Below are 23,163 nucleotides of genomic sequence, written 5' to 3' on the forward strand. Positions count from 1 at the left end.
CGAAACATCAGTAGTTTTGAAACCAAGCAGGTGGTCAGAATTGATTTTTCTTTGTTTGTTTTTTTCTTGAATTGTATTTCAAAATTTGTCCTGATGTTTTTTGATTTCTCACACATATCGATGATTCCTTTTTTACTACTTCTGCCCTTGTTTTTGTTTCTGCCGGATTTGGTTTCCCCGTTTTTGCCCTTGTACGTCTTTCCACACCCTCAGTTACGGAGCACGTGCCATTACTTACAAAATTATCATATAAAATTATGCCACATGCTTCTTTCTGTAGGTTCAAATAATATGCGCTTATTAAACGTCATGAAAGGAGCACAAATCCGCACTTCATAATTTCAGTTTGGCTTCTGATTGCTATTTTTTCCTTTTAACCAAAAAACTCATGTAAAGAGACGTTACTCAGGAAAACTTGAAAAAAGTGGAGACAATATTTTCTGCATGATAATGTTAGCCAACAAATCTAATTAATTATGGCAGTTAATACGATAATATGACAAAGAGGCTCGGTAATGTTCGTATGCACATAAAATTCCGACCCCGCTCATCCTCATTCTTGACTTAATTGGCTACCAAATGATGAAGAGATAGAAAACTTCAAAAACATATATCGTTCCATAAATGACCAATGGAATACAATAATGCCACTCTAGGGGTCCGATGAACGTTGTTGATAATGCGTCTACTAGAAAGGACTATAATAAATATCAAACAACAACCATTATTTACGACCAAAACTCGATGTCTATAAAAATTAAAATCAAAACAAAATCAAACTCGCATCAGATGAAACTTAAACGAAACAATTTAACCTATACTTCATTAGAAACAATATGGGACCTGTCCTCAATGCGACTGTTTAACAGGTCGACAAAAAAGAGCAAAGAGGTGTGAAGTTCAAAACGTTTCTTGTTTCTTGTTTTTTGAGAACAATTAATTTCACAGAAATTGTTCATTTATATCTCCATAGGAAGCAATCGAGATATGTATTATCCAATATTCATTTTGGCAATATTTGAAAGCCAATGGGAACTTCAATTATTATTATAAATTAAAAAGAAAAAAATCCTATAAAATGTAGAAATATGAAAAAACTCTCAAATATTTTATAAAATCTCATAATAACAGTTTTGAAATAGCCGAGAAACAAATGCTTGAAGCTAAAACCGTTATACAAATTAAATTATAGTTCACTGGAAGCGGGTTGTGACCTGTGTTTACAGAGACTGAGCAACAAATCGACCAAAAAATTATTTAAAAAAATTACGAAGCTAAAAACCCAATTATGTTTTTGAAAACAAATTTTTTTCAAAAGTCATAACAGACTTAAGATTCCAACAAACAGCGATGGATTATTTTGCAATAACTCAGGAAGCCAATTAGGCCTGTTAATAATGAGACTAAGTCACGACCCCACAAAACAACAACAAGTTTATAAAGAAGCCAGAACTTCAAACAATTTTGCGAGATCACACAGTTCAAGGCACTATTATTTTAAGATGTTACCTGCAAGAACTGTAAGTTGTCACGTTCTCCTCATTTTAACATCGGAGAGTCTTCCTTATAAAAGCACTACATAGACATGACAACAAAAAGAAACCCAGAAACTGAACAGTATAGAGAACTCGAAAACTTTTTATGAAATTTATAGTCGAAGCAACCAGTCACAACGTATAACCCAGCGCGAAGAAAAAGTTTGAATCAAAAAAGTAATTGAGACTTCTAATTAATGAGATTGTACTACATCGTTAGTAAAATGAAAGCAAAAATGATACAATTGAATTTTTTTTTCTGTTTTAAAGTCTTTAAAACAAACAACTATAAACTGATATCTTAGGTTGAGTTTTACGTCCTGGGGAATCAATTGATACCTATCGTTATTATGTGTATGGCGTATTACAACCAAAAAAAGACAAATAGAGACGAAACAAAAAAAGATCCATAAAATTTTTCGAGATAAGTGTCCCAGCCCAAACAGCATAAACTACATAACAAAAACATTTAACATATTCAGATACGCTTTTTTTCCAACGCTGTGAAGTTACCCTACTATGCTTTCCTTCAATTGGTTTTGTCAATAATGTGATAAGTCGACAAGGAAACAAAATTAACTCGTAAAATATGCAATCATTCTCAAAAACAAAAAAAAGAAGAAGCGTCCTATCAAAACAAAGAGACCATTAGTTGAACATAAAACCGTTACAAAGATTAAATTATAATCCAAAAGAATTTGTCTTCTGCCTATTTTTACTGAGGCTGCACCTGAGGTTGAGAGAATTAAGATAAAACAGTGGCAAAGTTCAAAAATTAACCGATATTTTCTTAAAACAGTTTTATTCGAAATCAAAACAGACATTAGATAACAACTGAAAGAAGTTTGTAGGTTCATTTATACCTCATAAAACATAACTGGATTGTTGACTTTGGACAAAAAGTTATTGGGCTCCAAAAAGATAGCAATTGAAAGCATAATTCAAAAAGTACAAAAGAATTTTTTTTGCGAAAATACTTGGTCAGAGCCATAAAAACCATGACTTTAACTCTAAAACCGTGATCTAATCCCGTTTGGCCTTGTTTTTTGTAATTAGTTTCTGTCGTTGATTGAGCCCTGATTTGAATTTCTAGTAAGTGACAAAAAGTTTACATAAAAAAATTTACCTAGCGGAAATGTTTTTCGAAAAAGTCGCGCCCCTGTAAAATCTAAAAAATTTTTTATTGTTAGGATCCATGGCGAGATCAAGATAAGCCCAGATAATGCTGCGCGGCTAAAAAAATACTCTTTTTGTTCAAGTTAATGAGAAATAGATCAAATTTTTTAAATGTTTTTTAGTTTGTCAAAAATAAAAATGCATTTTGTTTAATTATCGAGTTTAAGTTTGCAAAAAACTGTCAAATTTATAATTCCAGAAAACACTTAAATCCAGTGGTTGTACAGCTAGCTAGTTTGTCAGCTTAGAAAAAATATCGCTGCAGTTTTAAGGTATATTTTTTCAAAAAAAATAAAGCAAGTCGGCTAAAAAAGCAAATTTGGTCCCAAACTTGGTCGCGAAAAATAGTCAAATTTTGAAAAATTTAGCATAAATTCTAGCCAAAAAATTTGGGTTGAACAATTGAGAAACCCTCCTTCTTCTTTAGAGATAAAATTATTAACACTACAGTTAACAATTTGAACGAATTTTAGCAAAATTTGCGAAAATTAGTTCAAAAATACCGAAAATGTGAATAAAAACAGCTGAAATACGTCTTATTTTCACTACACTTTAAACCTCGGTAACTCCCCATAAAAAATTCTTTTTAATTCCATATTCTATGCTGGACGGGCTTTTTAATGATGCCACTCACAACTCTCTACGATGATTATATCGATCGGCCAAAATTGTCTGAACAAAAAAATCCCAGTTGAGGATATAGTTCCTCCCCCACTAAAGTGGTTGGGAGCAAAAACAATTGTTTCGGCATCCATTAATGTGATGATCTGAAACAAAATCTCATGGCTACGAGTATGTTGAAATGCAAAGGTTTTCTATAAATACAGGTAATTGAATCCTCATTTTTGTTGATTTTGGGTTCGTTTTCGATTATCTATAAGAAGCATGCAAACTTCATATCTTTATTTAAATTGTTGGCACTTCTACAGCTACATTTGCCAGTGTGTTTTTTGACCACGACGCTCTTCCTGAGAAAAATAGAGATTGTTTTTAAAACTTTTATCTTTGAATCGGAAGTCATTAATCAATTTCTCAATGAATTATAGATAAACACTGATGAAGCAAAATCAAAACCACGAATAAGGCAGAGAATTGAAACTAAAATGGTTGGTTTTGTAGTAAAAACACGGTTAAGGAAAACTCTTGATAATATTTATCAATAACTTTTGTGCAACTAAGTATCCTTTTTAAGTTGAGGGTTATGCAGGCTTTTGGTTCCTCTCAAATAAATTTTTTTGTTTGTCTGTTCTTTTTTGTCAAGTTCCAGCTAAATGATTCAGATCTTTTTCGTAGCGTCTTGGTTAAATCTATTTTTGGTGTTAAAACAAATGTTTCTGCGATAATTTTCAGATATTTTGATATGATATATCTTATACCTCGAAATGCGAATGTGGGAGCATATACTGCCACCTGATCACAGAAACAAGCCTTTGATATAAATTAGTACCCGGAAACATGTAAAAGTTATTGCTTCCTATCTTTATCCAAAATATTACTGTAAATTTTTGCTTTTCATCGTTACACAAAATTGTGAGATGAGGTTTACTAAGCTGGTGGAAGATCTCAAATACCTAACAAATGTTGGTTTCATTTGTTCTTCATACATTTGTATAGGTATATACCATGGTGTTACAAAATGCTATACACCTTAAGATTTTTACAAACATCAGGAACACAAAATAAAACATTTTGCGTTAAAATTAGTTCTACAGTAACGCTTATTTGTATGTTTTATAAATTCTGCTCTCATTCGCCTATAATTTTTCAAATGTGTTCGAAACGGGACTGTATGGTGGCTGTTCCTGCACCCCCACAGCCATTATTTGGGGAAAAAATCCGCTGATATTTTTTTATTTATTCACAGGAGTAGAAGAGTACATTCTTGATGATCCATTATTTGTAATTTCTCGTGATTTAGTAAGTAAGTAATCTCAAGCGTTTTCCTTATTTGGGCATCTGGCAAGATGTTCATCTTCTGATCTTGTTGCATCCCAAAAGATAAATTGTCGCTCGTTTTTTTTTGCTTTCGTTTTCAGTTTGAAGCTCATATTGTTCCATACATCCTTTATTTTAATTTATAAAGTATTTTTTTTACCTTTTCTCATCAGGTCTTTACTATAATTGGTGGATACAAACCAGTGCGGAAGGGACTGCGTAGGCGGAACTTTGTGGAGAAGGTTGCAGACAGACCACCCAAAAAGGGCGATGGGGGAGGAGAAAAGGGCACTGCTTCTGGTAAGCTATTTTATTCGACTTTGTTCGCATACATACTTCCTTCTGAAATTTTTTTCAACAAGGAATATCAATAAAAAAACAAAGCTGAAATTCCTGCTGGACAGTGTGCAATCGTTCATAATCATTGATGATTCAATCATCAATCATAAATCATCATTAAATCCTTCTAACAAAAATGGTTCCAGAGATGAAGAAATCTATCATATAGCCAGCTCTTATAATTCAGAGTTTTAAACTAAAAACTTAGAAGTACATCAAATGTTTCGTGACTTTTCGAATTTCCTTTTCAAGTTTTCAGCGAAATGGGTGGAACGTCGAAGAATTGGAGCCGAAATTTCAGGAGCTTAACTTTAGACCTTTTACTTTGAGGGGAAATCTATAATTGTATTGACAATCTAGACAACAACAAAGCACCAGGACCGGGATACATCAATGTTTGGGCATTGAAATCCGGAAAATATGCGATTGCAACACATCTTCAGATTATATTTAACGATTGTATTCAAGAGAAAATGTTTCCAATAATTCTGAAGGATGGCGCATCACACCATTTTTTTTAAAAAAAAACAGTTTTTGAAAGACTTTTATTTAACAGTTAGTATAATATCTTGAAAAATATGCGCTCTTGAACAGAAAACAATTCGGTTTCCAATTTAGAAAGTTGTCGCCTGATGCTGTGCTTTACTTTATTAAAAAATAATAGGAATTATGGAAGATAGCAACGACACAGGTGCCGTGTTCTTGGATCTTGCAAAATGCTTTCAATTCAATTTAGCATAATTTTTTTTTGAGAAAGCTGAAAGTTTCAATCTCTCTCAATCAACAATTTTACTTCTCAGATCTTTTCCCAAAAATCGTAGACTATGCTCAAAATTGGGTATTGACTTATCAGATAAAATAATTCTTAATCATTGTGTTTCACGAGGAACTGTGTTAAGACCTCTTGTTTCTCTGTTATATGTCAACCATTTTTCTGAAAGAAAGTGAAGTTGAAAATGATATTGTTCAATTTGCAGATGACACTAGTATTAAATGCAAATTCGAAAGTATTGAAAATATTCCACTAAAAATTGAAAACATGTTAGAACAAACAGACAAATACCTGACATAGAATCAACTCACTTTAAATGCCGTTAAAACAGAGATGATATGCTTTAAAAATCATGCTTATTCGGATCCAGAGTTCACTGTTAAAAGTGAAGTTATCAAACCAGCTCATGTGTGTCGTTAGCTTGGAGTACAATTTCATTCAAACCTAACCTAACTCAGTTTTACCTGAAAATCACCTGAACTGAGTTTTAAGCAAAATGGCTAATTCAATTCGTTCTTCGTATCTTGTAAGAAATGAATTTCCTTTAAAAGTAGGATTTGATGCTTTCAGGTCAGTTTTACTCTCTCATCTTTTATTCAGTGGAATATCCCTTCAAACTCTTACAGCAAAATACATAAACCCATAAACCGCATAAATAGGCAAATGAACTGCGGAATAAAAGTTTGCTATTTTCGACAAAAAATTGAACGCTCCACTGATCTTCTCATTAAGGATCTTATCCTGCCAGTCGAATTGTTTTTCTCAAAAGTTAGCTTGATAAAGGAAAACGAACAACCACAGTTTAAAGATTATAATATCAATAACAATACTCATACTGTTATTAATTTATTTAACATTTGAAAGCGAAAGCATGTAGATATCTAGCCCTAGGGTTATAATGTGAATAATTTGCAATAAAAAAGAGTTATTTCGAGTGGGCTTTGCAATTTCCCATTTTTTTGTCCTGTTTTTTTTTGTTGCAAGCTTTATCTCTTAAGGTTGCATGAGATATGTGAGTAGTATCCATATCTGCCATGTTACTGGAGGGGGGGGGGGTCCAGACCCCCCCCCTACAAGAACTCTCACCACCGAAAAACTGATTTTCTCTTAGTGAAAGCAAGTTTTTTGGTTAAGTTTCGCCAGCCTGAGAGAAGTTCTTGGGTTAAGTTGACTGGCGAAACTTAACCAAAAAACTTGCTTTCACTAAGAGAAAATCAGTTTTTCGGTGGTGAGAGTTCTTGTAGGGTGTGGTGTCCGGACCCCCCGCCCTCCAGTAACATGGCAGATATCCGCTGTTGAAATGTTCGCTGTATTTAGAATTAGGTGTTACCTAAGTTTTGAACTCTCACTAAATCTTTTTGGTGAAAACATAAAAAACCTAATATAAGACACCAGAAGCCTAAAATTTTTCAAAAAAATTCAAAAATTTTTTCGAAAATTTTTCAAAGTTTTTCAAAGTCCTAAAATGGTCTGAAATGGATTTTGCGCTATTAAAGAGCACTCAAAAGTGATTTTTTGTTGACTTCACTTTTTTCACCTAAGTAGTATAGGGGTCGAAACATATAAAAATTTCGAATTTTTTGAAAAAAATTTTAAAAATTTTTTGGAGTCCTAAAATGGTCTGAAATGGATTTTGCGCTATGAAAGAGCACTCAAAAGTGATTTTTTGTTGACTTCACTTTTTTCACCTAAGTAGTATAGGGGTCGAAACATATCAAAATTTCGAATTTTTTGAAAAAAATTTTCAAAATTTTTTGGAGTCCTAAAATGGTCTGAAATGGATTTTGCGCTATAAAAGAGCACTCAAAAGTGATTTTTTGTTGACTTCACTTTATTCACCTATGAAGTATGGGGGGTCGAAACATACAAAAATTTCGTTATTCTTCTGAAAAAAAATTTCAAAAATTTTTTGAAGCCCTAAAGTGGCATGAAATGGATTTTTCGCAATGAAGGAGCTTTCAAAAATGATTTTTGTGGACTTCATTTTGTTCAACCAAATAGGACATGAAAAACTCAGTTTTTGAAGTAGTCTGAAAGAAGTCAAAGAGCAGTCAGAAGCAGTTTGTGTTGACAATACTTTTGCAAATGTTCAGTGTGATGTGGAAAGCTTGGCTTTATTTTTTTTATATACATGCGTAACTATGTACATTTCTATCAAAACAAGTACGTATATTTGCTTACATGTGTTCAAAATTGTAATGTTTATGTAGGAATGATCAACTGAAAGAAACGAAAGAATGAGAGTTTTATTTATATAATTATGCGTATTCATGTGTATAATGAAAGTATATATGAAAGTGTATATCTGTTTATAAGTAATTATAACTGTGCTTAAGTTTAGTAATATGTTTCTATGAGTATAAGCTGAAGTGTATGTCTGTGGGTAGAAATTGTAAATGTGTGTATTTGTCAAGACGTTCTTGGTTTTATGTGTGTATGTTTTTCTATATCTATACAATGAAATGTATGTATATATGTCTGAATGTGTTTATGTATTTATGTATTTATATGTTTGCAATCCGATGAGAGGGAGAGAGATAGAGAGAGGGGGAGATAAGTTCCTGGAGGGCAATTTAATTGCCTTGAAGAATGTTGTTATTTGTCTCCACGATCCAATAATATTATATCTTGCACACGGATTTTGACCTTCAGCGTAGCTAAACTCTGTCCCATTAAGCATTGTCAAGCAAAATGTCACAAACTAAGACGACAACAAGTTTTTGATGTTCTGAGCATGCTTTGTTGAAAACTGAATTTTTTACACCTATCTAGCTACCATATTAAAAACTATCAAGATTTTTTACGAAAAAAAATTCATGCTCTTTGTCTTTTAATCCTAGGCAAGAAAATGATAAAATGTTGCAACACAGAAGACAAAAACAACTTTTTGATGTTCTGAGCATGCTTTGTTGAAAACTGAAATTTCTTCTCCTATCTAGCTACCATATTAAAAAACTATTAAGATTTTTCTTAAAAAAACAAATTCATGCTCTTTGTCATTTACTCCTTGGCAAGAAAATGATAAAATGTTGCAACACAGAAGACAAAAACAACTTTTTGATGTTCTGGGCATGCTTTTTTGAAAACAAATTTCTCTATACGCATTCAGCTACCCTTCTAGGGTTGAGCAAGATTATTTACAGGAAAAAATTATTTGAGATAAATTGTTGAGAGATAAACAATAAATTGAGCTAAGTAAAAAGATTAAATTCTGTAAAAAACCGAAAAATTTGGTGGAAAAACTATGATATGCAGGAGCAGCTGAACGTGTTAGTTAAATAAAGTCAAATGATAGGAATTCTTCAAGAGCTTGAATCAAACAAATAGTGTAATGATGTACAAGAAGAGTAGTTTCCACTGGAACTGTAAAAATAGCTAAATTTTCAAAAGTTAATTAGCCACTTGATCAATTAAGCAAGAAAGAACACAAGCTTTGTATCTGCGGGGGGTTGCTAGAAACAGCTTCAGTAGCGAATAAGTCTTGTTTGCGTATTGGGAATAAAACTAACGGATAATGCGTGCTTTGACTGAAATCTTAAACAAAAGCGAATCGCTTCTTCAGTAAATGGTACCAGCATACTGAATATACATATACTCAACTATTAAACACTGGAAGTAAAATATCAGAGCACCTCAAGCCAATAAAAATCGAATGAGTTCATTATTGTTCTTTCTTGAATCAAATTTTAGGTGCATTCAGTAACCCTGTGTTAAAATTTTGGATTACTTATTGTTCTGTCGACGTTTTAAAATAACATCACCGTAACGATATTTGATAGAGCATCGGAAAGAGTAACATCCAAAGGAATTTGAAATTTAAAGCGACAGAGTCTGTATAACATATTGGGTTATGAAGCCTGGCGAACATTTCGGAATTGAACACAACACTACTGCTACCTACTACTGCTACTGCCTACTACTACTATCTGCAACTACTATCTACAATTAGTACCTACTACTACTACTGCTACCTACTAGTACTACCTACAACTACTACTAGATACTATTAATATCTACTACAACTACTTATTGGTTCTAAGTTACACTAGTACCTACTACTACTTCCTTTTAATACCTTCAAATGTTACCATTTGTTTACTAACTACCTACAAAAAGCTGTTTCTGTTTCTCTAAAATATGAAAACAATTCTTATCTCTAGAGGAGACTCGCTGAGCATAAACAACAGAAGCTTTTCTCTATCTCAAGGTAATGTGTCCTGACTGACACAGACCGATAGAATTTAGCCGCTAATATTTTCAACAATTCATTAAGTGTTTGAAGTTTTTTCGAAGATATAAAAAACGCTGAAGCTATGTTGTATACGTTAACTCAGTAATTTTCAACTCAATGTTAATTTCTTAATTAACAATTAAGAAATCCATGGTATGGTATATCAAGTGGTACTTAATTAATTAAATCAATGTAGGGTTTTATTGTTTAGCGAACCAGTCTAATTTTTAGGAGTTTTTTTGATATGTTCTTTTTTTGAGGTGCAACTTTTTTTATACTTTATTCAAAAATTGCTTGCTTCAAAAATTCTATAGTGTGTACCTTAATGAAAACAAACACTTTACAACGTACCTACGTTATCAAAAAAACAGGTTTTGCACTATATAGTTGTTTTCGTATGTTTATTCAGAGCCACCTGTTGTTTCAGTTGTCAGGAATTACACAAATTTTCCGAATCCTTACGTTTCAAAAACTTGTATAGACAGAAATTTGCTGGGATAGCTTGGCAGAAGGACAATGCGTTTGTTGAGTTTCATATTAACCTTAGTTTTGGGCTCAGGATGTGTTCAAAGCTGAGACTGTAATTGTGAACTTGCTATGCATCAAAAGTTTAGCGCTACATGATCTTGCAATTTTTGTTAAATTAACTTCTTCCTAATTTGTTAAATTTCATTTGGTCATTGTTTATCTGAAGAAAATTAAAAACAAATCAACCTCATGAAACATTCTTGCACAAAATCGTTGCGCAGTCTTGTTGCATTCTTGCACAGTCTTGTCGCATTTGAGAGCTCAAACAAAAACATTAAATTTAGGTGTTTTGCTGAACAAATTTTGTTTGTTTTCAGCGTCTGTTTACACTCAATGGGCACCAAATGGTTCCAGAGAAGTACTTCTCGCGGAATTTGAAACAAAATTCTTCTTTATTAGTGTTCAAAACACAACCGGAGACAGTATGGCTTTGGATAAGCAAGTAGAATAAAAATGTGAAACATGGTCGATCACTTTACCTAAAAGTTGAACCATTGTGTTCGATTTCGAGTTTGTGATCTAAACAGTATTCAAGGATAATTGACTTTTAAGAAAAAGGCTTCTTTTTTAGTATTCAAAACTCAGAGGCGGCATGGATTTCGATAAGCAAGTTTATTAAAATGGTGATTTTGGTCGATTGCTCTACAGAAAAATGGAAGTCTTGAGTTTGTGTTTGAATTTTTGATCTAAAAACACTATTCAAGGATAATTGACTTTGAAGAAAGACTACTTTTAGTATTAAAAACACAATAATCGGTGACCGCTTAACTTTGAATTACCAAATATAAAAAAATGTGAAAACTTCACCTATCCCTCTAATTTAATGTCAAAGTTTGAGTTTGAGTTTGTGATCTAAAAATGGTATTCAAGGGATAATTACGTCATAATAGTTGTTATGTTATATAGTTGTGAACGCAAAAGATTTGAAATACGTTCTCACAATCTATTTAGACTACAGCTATATATGTGTCGAAAAAGTGAAGGAGACCTTCTGGTTTTACTAAGTTTTTTGATATAATTTACTATATTATATAGACTATATTAACGTGGTCTATTATGCAAACTTTACTGCACGACTTCTGCAAGCATTCTAAGCTGAAGAGTGTAATTTTGTAGAAATTTAGACGACAGTTTTTATCATAATTGGTAATAAAAGTCTAATTGGTTTATAAATCAGTAGTTCGGTTGTGATAGATTCATATCAACTCCCACAGACCGTTGAGGCATGGCCCTGGCCCGCGAGGCATGGCCAGATGCGGTTAAATGCAGTCCAACCACGTAAAGCCCTCCGTTACACTAGTTGATGAAAAAACTAAGGTATACTTGTCCGCCTACAGAATAGTGTTTTAAATTGGCCAATCACAGCTTCAGAATAAGATTTATTGCTCATTTTACTTAAATTGTCGGTAAAAATGTTCATTTTTTTGGTGTCTTGACATATTTTACCAGTAATTTTTGAAAAGATAGGTCAGTGCAACTCTTTAAATGACTAAATTTCTCTGAAGAATATTCGGCTAATGAACATTAAATATTGTAAAATAACTAATGTGGAGATACCTTTAAGTCATCGCCACATTAAGTAACAGTTAACACAGCTAATTTTGGTTTTTGCTACCATAAAAACCGACAACACAGACAGTAGAATTCAGATTAGGGGCTTCGATGCCATAGTCAAACTGACAAGTATACTTCTACATTCATTTGGCCGATTTGGAAAATTTCCAGTGTTAAAACACTGTAACCCATAGTGCATCAAGTTCAAAGTTTAAGGTATTCAAAATTTTTGGAAATTAGTGTTTCACTTTTCTATGTGGTAATATTGTATTATAATACTAGTATTATTGGCTTTGTGTACTTCGTTTTGATGTTATCTTTCCGAAAGGGTTTCTATGTTTTCAAACGTTTGTTTGTTATGGATCCCATGAAGAGTCGATTTGAGTTCTTTCAACTGAGTCAAAGACAAAAAACAACTGTCAAAAGGCAAATCCTGATTATAGAGGCAATTGAGCTAATAAGATTTCCAGATTTTTTAATGCAGTATTTTAATTTCCTCTGAGCTTAAAAAATGTGAGAAAAAGGTAAAAATGTCTCTTGGAAAAAATCTCCAGGTGGAATTTTACTACTGCGTGTTTTGCTTATTGCCACTATTGTCAATAGAGACCATTGTAATTTAACATGATTTTTATCTGTAGCCTCTATAACAATAAATGGTTGCATCTTTATCTACATGAAAAAGTTGTTTTTCACGAGTAATCATATAGCAAAGCCTTAATTTTCAATAAAGCTTTATTGATCGGCAATTTACGCTATGAAAATGAATCAGCGGTCTCACAGGTAGTATGAAAATATATTTTTTTCATGGCGCTCAAAAAAGGGAAACCTCTAACAGAACTGCAAAATTAACAACGGTAAGAAAAGAAACGGTTTTTAATGTCAACTTTGCTTTTAATTTGAAAGACTTAAAATAAAATAATGCCTAGCTGAAATAAAAAACAAGACTTAGATTGTGCAAAGCAAAATTTTTAAAGATCTTGTCAAACAAATATTTATGTACAAGCTGATTTTTCATTACTCCTTTAACAAAATTGTTTTTTACGACCTCAATAGTTTGCCTTGAGAAAACTCATTGGAGAACGGAGAAGTATTCACTTCTTGCATCTATTGGAAATTTCGTTCTGATACGTTAAATGCTTACTATTCATGATACCATAGCTCTATGGATTAAAGAAGTTTTAAGTTCGCGTTAATGAATACTTAGGTTTTAAATTTTTATGAGTTACTTGAATAAAATACTGAAATACTTCAAATTGACACATAGCTCTAAAAGCTACTGAAGGAGTTCTGTGAAAACCAAATGTTCTAAGACAAACACAAGTTGTTGCACATGTATACAGAAAACAGTAGTGCATACTTACGTCTATGGTTCAAATTGAGCCTTTTGTTATCTACTAACGTTAGCAGTGAACTTCTTATCGTTCCTTACTATAAACCACGTCAATACTATGCGAAATCAAAAGTATTATACAAATAACTCAATACTAAACGTACGACATAGAACCAGTTACTATATAAACTAGAAGCAATTGTGACCGTGGAAATCAAAAGCTAAGGCCAATAGTTGAGTTTAAATGTATTTGATTTGTCCATTGCCTTTTCCATTGCTTTATATAAGTTAACGTTATCTTGTTTAAATTCAGCACAGTGGGGGGGGGGTCGAAATGTACTCCCAAATAAAGAATTGCAAGCCTATGTACTCACTCTCTATTTATCACAAGTTTTGCTGCAACACCGTAGAGTGTATGTATATATACGCCTTCTTGATCAGAGACAAGAGAATACTTAAGCAAACTAATAAAAGTGCTTTTAGCCGAAAATATTATGCAACAATTTTGCAGAGAAGACTGAACTTCTCACAATATAGGTTTTTTTATTCATAAAAAGCAAGTGGTCAGGTTGATATTTTTGTTTCAACCCGTGACTTGTAAGAGAGCCGAAGTGAAAAGAGCCGATTCAAGAGAACCGACATTTTGTTTAAATTATAAGTTGATAATTTACGGTAAATTTTGCGACAAATTATATTGTCTCTTAAATGAGACTACTACATTCGAGTTTTTGAAAAAATAAAATTTAGTATCTTCTAGTATAAGACACTGAAAGCAAATTGAAAAAATAATCATCTTGAAATCATCGCGGACCATGGCCATGCCTCAGCGGCTGTTGGGACTTGATATGAAACTATCATAACCGAACATGAGACCAATTAACCCACTCAGGTACTTTTTTAATAATCAACTAACATTTTAGGGTAATTAATGGCAATTTTTTGGTTTCGGCTCTATTAAATCAAAACAAGTTGCGGCGTATTCTAACGTCAGCTATTTATAACGTCGACTCTTGCGCGTATCCATTTCAACATTTCAGAACGATAATCTACGGTTTGGGGATCCTACTCTACAACAAATTTCTGACTTTCTAGTTCTTTAAACAGGTCGAAGCCTGTTTCCTGTTTCTCTGACGTGGATAAAGTTCAACCAACATATTTTAGTTTAAAGGAGTGGTTTTTCAACTACTAAAATTTGGATAATAAGCATACACAACGGATTTTAATAAAGCACAGCATTTCAAAATAACAGGGTATAAATGGAAAATACTGGATACCAACGTCTAGTTCATAAGCTTTAATCGACAAGAATTTTTCAGTTCTAGTTGTTACTGTCGCATGAACACCTCACATTTTCATCGAATCTCATTCTTTTTGGAAAATTTCCACTGTGAATTACACATCCTCCAACAACACGAGATTGGCTCCTCTTTCGTAGAGCATTGTTAGCCGATGGCTCAGTGCTAAGTTTCTGGAAGTTTTCTTCAATTTTCGAGTTTTCTTCAAGAAGACTAGGGAATCGTTCTAAGATGGAAGATATCACAGTCTTTCTGTTATCATCGGGTGTGGATGATGTTGTATGATCAATTTTATCGTGAATGGTGGTTAGTTTTGTTTCAATTCTGCATGATTCGAGCTTTTTCCACATATTTTCCAAACCTTCTAAAGCAGCGAAATATGCTTCATGGCTCCTGAAGAGTGGCATACTTTCGAAATCATAACTGAGCAAGATCCTCTTTATGTCCATAGGAAGTGACCATATGTCAGAAGTCAAAGGATTAGGTATATTCTGAGAAGTTACTCCCGTTTCTGAGGGGGTTGAGTTGTTGATAAAGTCTTCCTCTTCGGTTATATTAGGTAATGTAGTAACAAAGTCAATAAATTTTTTGGGTATGAGACAATGATCGAAGGTAGTCCAGCTTGAAATTGAGCTGCCCTTCCTTTGTTGTATAAAGGCAATATTGTTTTCATAACGAGTTTGATAGACAATTGTGCGCTGAAATGAGCCTTCAAATTGCGTTAGGATATGATACATTATAGGTTAAAAACCGGCAGTTGAGTTTGGGTTTTGGCATACACTAACTGAATGAAATACAAGTCAGGAATGAAAACGCTAAAATATTAATTTGAGAAGCAATTCATTCAGTTAAAAGTAAATATAAGCCGTTAGCTGGGATGTTAGCACTCGTTCTATTAGCCTAATTAGCCAAATAGTTTACAATGAAGACCTATAACATTTCGAGGAGAACTCAGTTGTTAAATCAGTTAGACTAATTCTTATTCCTTTTCAGTTGTAAAAAGAATTGAAGTTTCTCCTAAGTACCTCAGACATTCACATTTCAAGGTTTTGATCTGATTGCTACGTATAAAGCTGAAGAATTGCACTGTGCGTATGAGAAGTTCAGTCTTCTCTGCAAAATTGTTGCATAATATTTTCGGCTAAAAGCACTTTTATTAGTTTGCTTAAGTATTCTCTTGTCTCTGATCAAGAAGGCGTATATACACATGTACTCTACTGTGTTGCAGCAAAACTTGTGATAAATAGAGAGTGAATACATATGCTTGCAATTCTTTATTTGGGAGTACATTTCGACCCCCCCCTGTGCTCAATTTATGCAAAATAACGTTAACTTGTACGTTTAGTATTAAGTTATTTGTATAATACTTTTGATTTTGCATAGTATTGACGTGGTTTATTGTAAGGAACGATAAGAAGTTCCCTGCTAACGTTAGTAGATAACAAACATGTTTTGCTCAAAGGCTCAATTTGAACCATAGACGTAAGTTTGCACTACTGTTTTCTGTATACGTGTGCAACAACTTGTGTTTGTCTTAGAACATTTGGTTTTCACAGAACTCCTTCAGTAGCTTTTAGAGCTATGTGTCAATTTGAAGTATTTCAGTATTTTATTCAAGTAACTCATAAAAATTTAAAACCTAAGTATTCATTAACGCGAACTTAAAACTTCTTTAATCCATAGAGCTATGGTATCATGAATAGTAAGCATTTAACGTATCAGAACGAAATTTCCAATAGATGCAAGAATTGAATACTTCTCCGTTCTCCAATGAGTTTTCTCAAGGCAAACTATTGAGGTCGTAAAAAACAATTTTGTTAAAGGAGTAATGAAAAATCAGCTTGTACATAAATATTTGTTTGACAAGGAGAAATTTAAAATTTTTGCTTTTCACAATCTAAGTCTTTTTTTTATTTCAGCTAGGCATTGTTTTATTTTAAGTCTTTCAAATTAAAAGCAAAGTTGACATTAAAAAGCGTTTTTTTTCTTATCGTTGTTAATTTTGCAGTTCTGTTAGAGGTTTTCCTTTTTTGAGCGCCATGAAAAAAAAATATTTTCATACTACCTGTGAGACCGCTGATTCATTTTCATAGCGTAAATTGCCGATCAATAAAGCTTTATTGAAAATTAAGGTTTTGCTATATGATTACTCGTGAAAAACATTTTTTTCATGTACATAATGATTCAACCATTTATTGTTATAGAGGCTACAAATTTTCATGAGGATAAAAATCATTTTAAATTACAATGGTCTCTATTGACAATAGTGGCAATAAGCAAAACACGCAGTAGTAAAATTCCACCTGGAGATTTTTTCCAAGAGACATTTTTACCTTTTTCTCACATTTTTTAAGCTCAGAGGAAATTAAAATACTGCATTAAAAAATCTGGAAATCTTATTAGCTCAATTGCCTCTATAATCAGGATTTGCCTTTTGACAGTTGTTTTTTGTCTTTGACTCAGTTGAAAGAACTCAAATCGACTCTTCATAGGATCCATAACAAACAAACGTTTGAAAACATAGAAACCCTTTCGGAAAGATAACATCAAAACGAAGTACACAAAGCCAATAATACTAGTATTATAATACAATATTACCACATAGAAAAGTGAAACACTAATTTCCAAAAATTTTGAATACCTTAAACTTTGAACTTGATGCACTATGGGTTACAGGGTTTTAACACTGGAAATTTTCCAAATCGGCCAAATGAATGTAGAAGTATACTTGTCAGTTTGACTATGGCCTCGAAGCTCCTAATCTGAATTCTACTGTCTGTGTTGTCGGTTTTTATGGTAGCAAAAATCAAAATTAGCTGTGTTAACTGTTACTTAATGTGGCCATGACTTAAAGGTATCTCCACATTAGTTATTTTACAATATTTAATGTTCATTAGCCGAATATTCTTCAGAGAAATTTAATCATTTAAAGAGTTGCACTGACCTATCTTTTCAAAAATTACTGGTAAAATATGTCAAGACACCAAAAAAATGAACATTTTTACCGACAATTTAAGTAAAATGAGCAATAAATCTTATTCTGAAGCTGTGATTGGCCAATTCAAAACACTATTCTGTAGGCGGACAAGTATACCTTAGTTTTTTCATCAACTAGTGTAACGGAGGGCTTTACGTGGTTGAACTGCATTTAACCGCATCTGGCCATGCCTCGCGGGCCATGGTCATGCCTCAACGGTCTGTGGGAGTTGATATGAATCTATCACAACCGAACTACTGATTTATAAACCAATTAGACTTTTATTACCAATTATGATAAAAACTGTCGTCTAAATTTCTCATTTTTTCCTTGTCGGCTAAACGACCTGTCCGCCAATTTTCCTAGCACCAGGAAAATCATGTGTTTTTTCTGTTTTTTCTATAGAACAATGCAAAATTATACTCTTCAGCTTAGAATGCTTGCAGAAGTCGTGCAGTAAAGATTGCATAATACACCACGTGAATATAGTCTATATAATATAGTAAATTATATCAAAAAGCTTAGTAAAACCAGAAGATCTCCTTCACTTTTTTGACACATATATAGCTGTAGTCTAAATAGATTGTGAGAACGTATTTCAAATGTTTTGCGTTCACAACTATATAACATAACAACTATTATGACGTAATTATCCCTTGAATACTATTTTTAGATCACAAACCCAAACTCAAACTTTGACTTTAAATTAGAGGGATAGGCCAAGTTTTCACATTTTATTATATCTGGTAATTCAAAGTTAAGCGGTCACCGATTATTGTGTTTTTAATACTAAAAGTAGTCTTTCTTCAAAGTCAATTATCCTTGAATAGTATTTTTAGATCAAAAATTCAAACACAAACTCAAGACTTCCATTTTTCTGTAGAGCAATCGACCAAAATCACCATTTTAATAAACTTGCTTATCGAAATCCATGCCGACTCTGAGCTTTGAATACTAAAAAAGAAGCCTTTTTCTTAAATGTCAATTATCCTTGAATACTGTTTAGATCACAAACTCGAAATCGAACACAATGGTCCAACTTTTAGGTAAAGTGATCGACCATGTTTCACATTTTTATTCTACTTGCTTATCCAAAGCCATACTGTCTCCGGTTGTGTTTTGAACACTAATAAGGAAGAATTTTGTTTCAAATTCCGCGAGAAGTACTTCTCTGGAACCATTTGGTGCCCATTGAGTGTAAACAGACGCTGAAAACAAACAAAATTTGTTCAGCTAAACACCTAAATATAATGTTTTTTTTTGAGCTCTCAAATGCGACAAGACTGTGCAAGAATGCAACAAGACTGCGCAACGAGTTTGTGCAAGAATGTTTCATGAGGTTGATTCGTTTTTAATTTTCTTCAGATAAACAATGACCAAATGAAATTTAACAAATTAGGAAGAAGTTAATATAACAAAAATTGCAAGATCATGTAGCGCTAAATTTTTGATGCATAGCAAGTTCACAATTACAGTCTCAGCTTTGAACACATCCTGAGCCGAAGCTAAGGTTAATATGAAACTCAACAAACGCATTGTCCTTCTGGCAAGCTATCCCAGCAGTTTTCTGTCTATACAAGTTTTTGAAACGTAGGGATTCGGAAAATTTGTGTAATTCCTGACAACTGAAACAACAGGTGGCTCTGAATAAACATACGAAAACAACTATATAGTGCAAAACCTGTTTTTTTGATAACGTAGGTACGTTGTAAAGTGTTTGTTTCCATTAAGGTACACACTATAGAATTTTTGAAGCAAGCAATTTTTGAATAAAGTATTAAAAAAGTTGCACTTCAAAAAAAGAACATATCAAAAAAACTCCTAAAAATTAGACTGGTTCGCTAAACAATAAAACCCTACATTGATTTAATTAATTATGTACCACTTGATATACCTTACAATGGATTTCTTAATTGTTAATTAAGAAATTAACATTGAGCTGAAAATTACTGAGTTAACGTATACAACATAGCTTCAGCGTTTTTTATATCTTCGAAATAACTTCAAACACTTAATGAATTGTTGAAAATATTAGCGGCTAAATTCTATCGGTCTGTGTAAGTCAGGACACATTACCTTGAGATAGAGAAAAGCTTCTGTTGTTTATGCTCAGCGAGTCTCCTCTAGAGATAAGAATTGTTTTCATTTTTAGAGAAACAGAAACAGCTTTTTGTAGATAGTTAGTAAACAAATGGTAACATTTGAAGGTATTAAAAGGAAGTAGTAGTAGGTACTAGTGTAACTTAGAACCAATAAGTAGTTGTAGTAGATATTAATAGTATCTAGTAGTAGTTGTAGGTAGTACTAGTAGGTAGCAGTAGTAGTAGTAGGTACTAATTGTAGATAGTAGTTGTAGATAGTAGTAGTAGGCAGTAGCAGTAGTGTTGTGTTCAATTCCGAAATGTTCGCCAGGCCTAATAACCCAATATGTTATACAGACTCTGTCGCTTTAAATTTCAAATTCCTTTGGATGTTACTCTTTCCGATGCTCTATCAAATATCGTTACGGTGATGTTATTTTAAAACGTCGACAGAACAATAAGTAATCCAAAATTTTAACACAGGGTTACTGAATGCACAGAAAATTTGATTCAAGAAAGAACAATAATTAACTCATTCGATTTTTTTTGGCTTGAGGTGCTCTGATATTTTACTTCCAGTGTTTAATAGTTGAGTATATGTATATTCAGTATGCTGGAACCATTTACTGAAGAAGCGATTCGCTTTTGTTTAAGATTTCAGTCAAAGCACGCATTATCCGTTAGTGTTATTCCCAATACGCAAACAAGACTTATTCGCTACTGAAGCTGTTTCTAGCAACCCCCCGCAGAAACAAAGCTTGTGTTCTTTCTTGCTTAATTGATCAAATGGCTAATTAACTTTTGAAAATTTAGCTATTTTTACAGTTCCAGTGGAAACTACTCTTCTTGTACATCATTACACTATTTGTTTGATTCAAGCTCTTGACGAATTCCTATCATTCTACTTTATTTAACTAACACGTTCAGCTGCTCCTGCATATCATAGTTTTTCCACCAAATTTTTCGGTTTTTACAGAATTTAATCTTTTTACTTAGCTCAATTTATTGTTTATCTCAACAATTTATCTCAAATAATTTTTTCCTGTAAATAATCTTGCTCAATCCTAGAAGGGTAGCTGAATGCGTATAGAGAAATTTGTTTTCAAAAAAGCATGCCCAGAACATCAAAAAGTTGTTTTTGTCTTCTGTGTTGCAACATTTTATCATTTTCTTGCCAAGGAGTAAATGACAAAGAGCATGAATTTGTTTTTTTTAAGAAAAATCTTAATAGTTTTTTATTATGGTAGCTAGATAGAAGAAATTTAAGTTTTCAACAAAGCATGCTCAGAATATCAAAAAGTTGTTTTTGTTTTCTGTGTTGCAAGATTTTATCATTTTCTTGCCTAGCATTAAAAGACAAAGAGGATGAATTTTTTTTTCGTAAAAAATCTTGATAGTTTTTAATATGGTAGCTAGATAAGTGTAGAAAACTCAGTTTTCAACAAAGCATGCTCAGAACATCAAGAACTTGTTGTCGTTTTCGTTTGTGACATTTTGCTTGCCAATGCTTAATGGGACAGAGTTTAGCTACGCTGAAGGTCAAAATCCGTGTGCAAGATATAATATTATTGGATCGTGGAGACAAATAACAACATTCTTCAAGGCAATTAAATTGCCCTCCAGGAACTTATCTCCCCCCTCTCTCTATCTCTCTCCCTCTCTCTATCTCTCTCTCTCATCGGATTGCAAACATATAAATACATAAATACATAAATACATAAACACATTCAGACATATATACATACATTTCACTGTATAGATATAGAAAAATATACACACATAAAACCAAGAACGTCTTGACATGTACACGCATTTACAATTTCTACCCACAGACATACACTTCAGCTTATACTCATGGAAACATATTACTAAACTTAAGCACAGTTATGTTTACTTATAAACAGATATACACTTTCATATATACTTTCATTATACACATGAATACGCATAACTATATAAATAAAACTCTCATTCTTTCGTTTCTTTCAATTGTTCGTTCCTACATAAACATCACAATTTTGAACACATGTAAGCAAATATACGTACTTGTTTTGATAGAAATATACATAGTTACACATATATATAAAAAAAATAAAGCCAAGCTTTCCACATCACACTGAACATTTGCAAAAGTATTGTCAACAAAAACTGCTTCTGACTGCTCTTTGACTTCTTTCAGACTACTTCAAAAACTGAGTTTTTCATGTTCTATTTGGTTGAACAAAATGAAGTCCACAAAAATCATTTTTGAAAGCTCCTTCATTGCGAAAAATCCATTTCATGCCACTTTAGGGCTTCAATAAATTTTTAAAATTTTTTTTCAGAAAAATAACGAAATTTTTGTATGTTTCGACCCCCCATACTTCATAGGTGAATAAAGTGAAGTCAACAAAAAATCACTTTTGAGTGCTCTTTTATAGCGCAAAATCCATTTCAGACCATTTTAGGACTTTGAAAAATTTTGAAAATTTTTTTCAAAAAATTCGAAATTTTGGTATGTTTCGACCCCTATACTACTTAGGTGAAAAAAGTGAAGTCAACAAAAAATCACTTTTGAGTGCTCTTTCATAGCGCAAAATCCATTTCAGACCATTTTAGGACTCCAAAAAATTTTTAAATTTTTTTTCAAAAAATTCGAAATTTTCATATGTTTCGACCCCTATACTACTTAGGTGAAAAAAGTGAAGTCAACAAAAAATCACTTTTGTGTGCTCTTTCATAGCGCAAAATCCATTTCAGACCATTTTAGGACTTTGAAAAACTTTGAAAAATTTTCGAAAAAATTTTTCAATTTTTTTCAAATTTTTTCAAGTGTGCCTCTCATGGTCTCAAAGATAAAAAAAATTAAAGTTACTAAAACAGGCTATAACCATAGTCTAACCACTCAGCACTACGCATTCTTTCTTCTGAAATACACATTGGAGCAGCCGGTGTCTGCCATGTTACTGGAGGGCGGGGGGTCCGGACACCCCCCCTACAAGAACTCTCACCACCGAAAAACTGATTTTCTCTTAGTGAAAGCAAGTTTTTTGGTTAAGTTTCGCCAGTCAACTTAACCCAAGAACTTCTCTCAGGCTGGCGAAACTTAACCAAAAAACTTGCTTTCACTAAGAGAAAATCAGTTTTTCGGTGGTGAGAGTTCTTGTAGGGGGGGGGGGGGGGGGGGGGGGTCCGGACCCCCCCCCCTCCAGTAACATGGCAGATATGGATACTACTTATGTGGGTATTTGTAATTAATCTTTTTTCTTTGTTGATAGTGGGTGCGACAACCTCCGATGGTGGCGAGGGATTAGACGATGAGGATGACAATGATGCGAGTGGGAGTGAACTTGACTACAGCAGTGACTCTGAAGACGAACCCCCCGAGGTCAAAAATGTCATTGTGAGTAGTTTTTCTTTAACAGCCCGCG

General features: G+C 32.9%; 2 protein-coding genes across 2 annotated transcripts in view; one reads left to right on the top strand and one right to left on the bottom strand.

The window, feature by feature from the left end:
* LOC142340586 (glutathione synthetase-like) overlaps nt 1-23,163 on the bottom strand; it is a 494,803-nt gene that overhangs the window by 288,981 nt on the left and 182,659 nt on the right. The gene's annotated exons all lie outside the window — the stretch shown is intronic.
* The window catches only part of LOC142341395 (uncharacterized), a 128,676-nt gene that overhangs the window by 16,486 nt on the left and 89,027 nt on the right, over nt 1-23,163 (top strand). Inside the window, exons 3-4 of the mRNA XM_075392322.1 lie at nt 4,795-4,946; nt 23,011-23,135. Of these exons, the coding sequence (XP_075248437.1) occupies nt 4,795-4,946; nt 23,011-23,135 (277 nt within the window). The remainder of the gene's footprint in view (nt 1-4,794; nt 4,947-23,010; nt 23,136-23,163) is intronic.

This window comes from Convolutriloba macropyga, chromosome 6 (genome assembly GCF_964194025.1).
Source record: "Convolutriloba macropyga chromosome 6, txConMacr16.3, whole genome shotgun sequence".
NCBI lineage: Eukaryota > Metazoa > Xenacoelomorpha > Acoela > Convolutidae > Convolutriloba > Convolutriloba macropyga.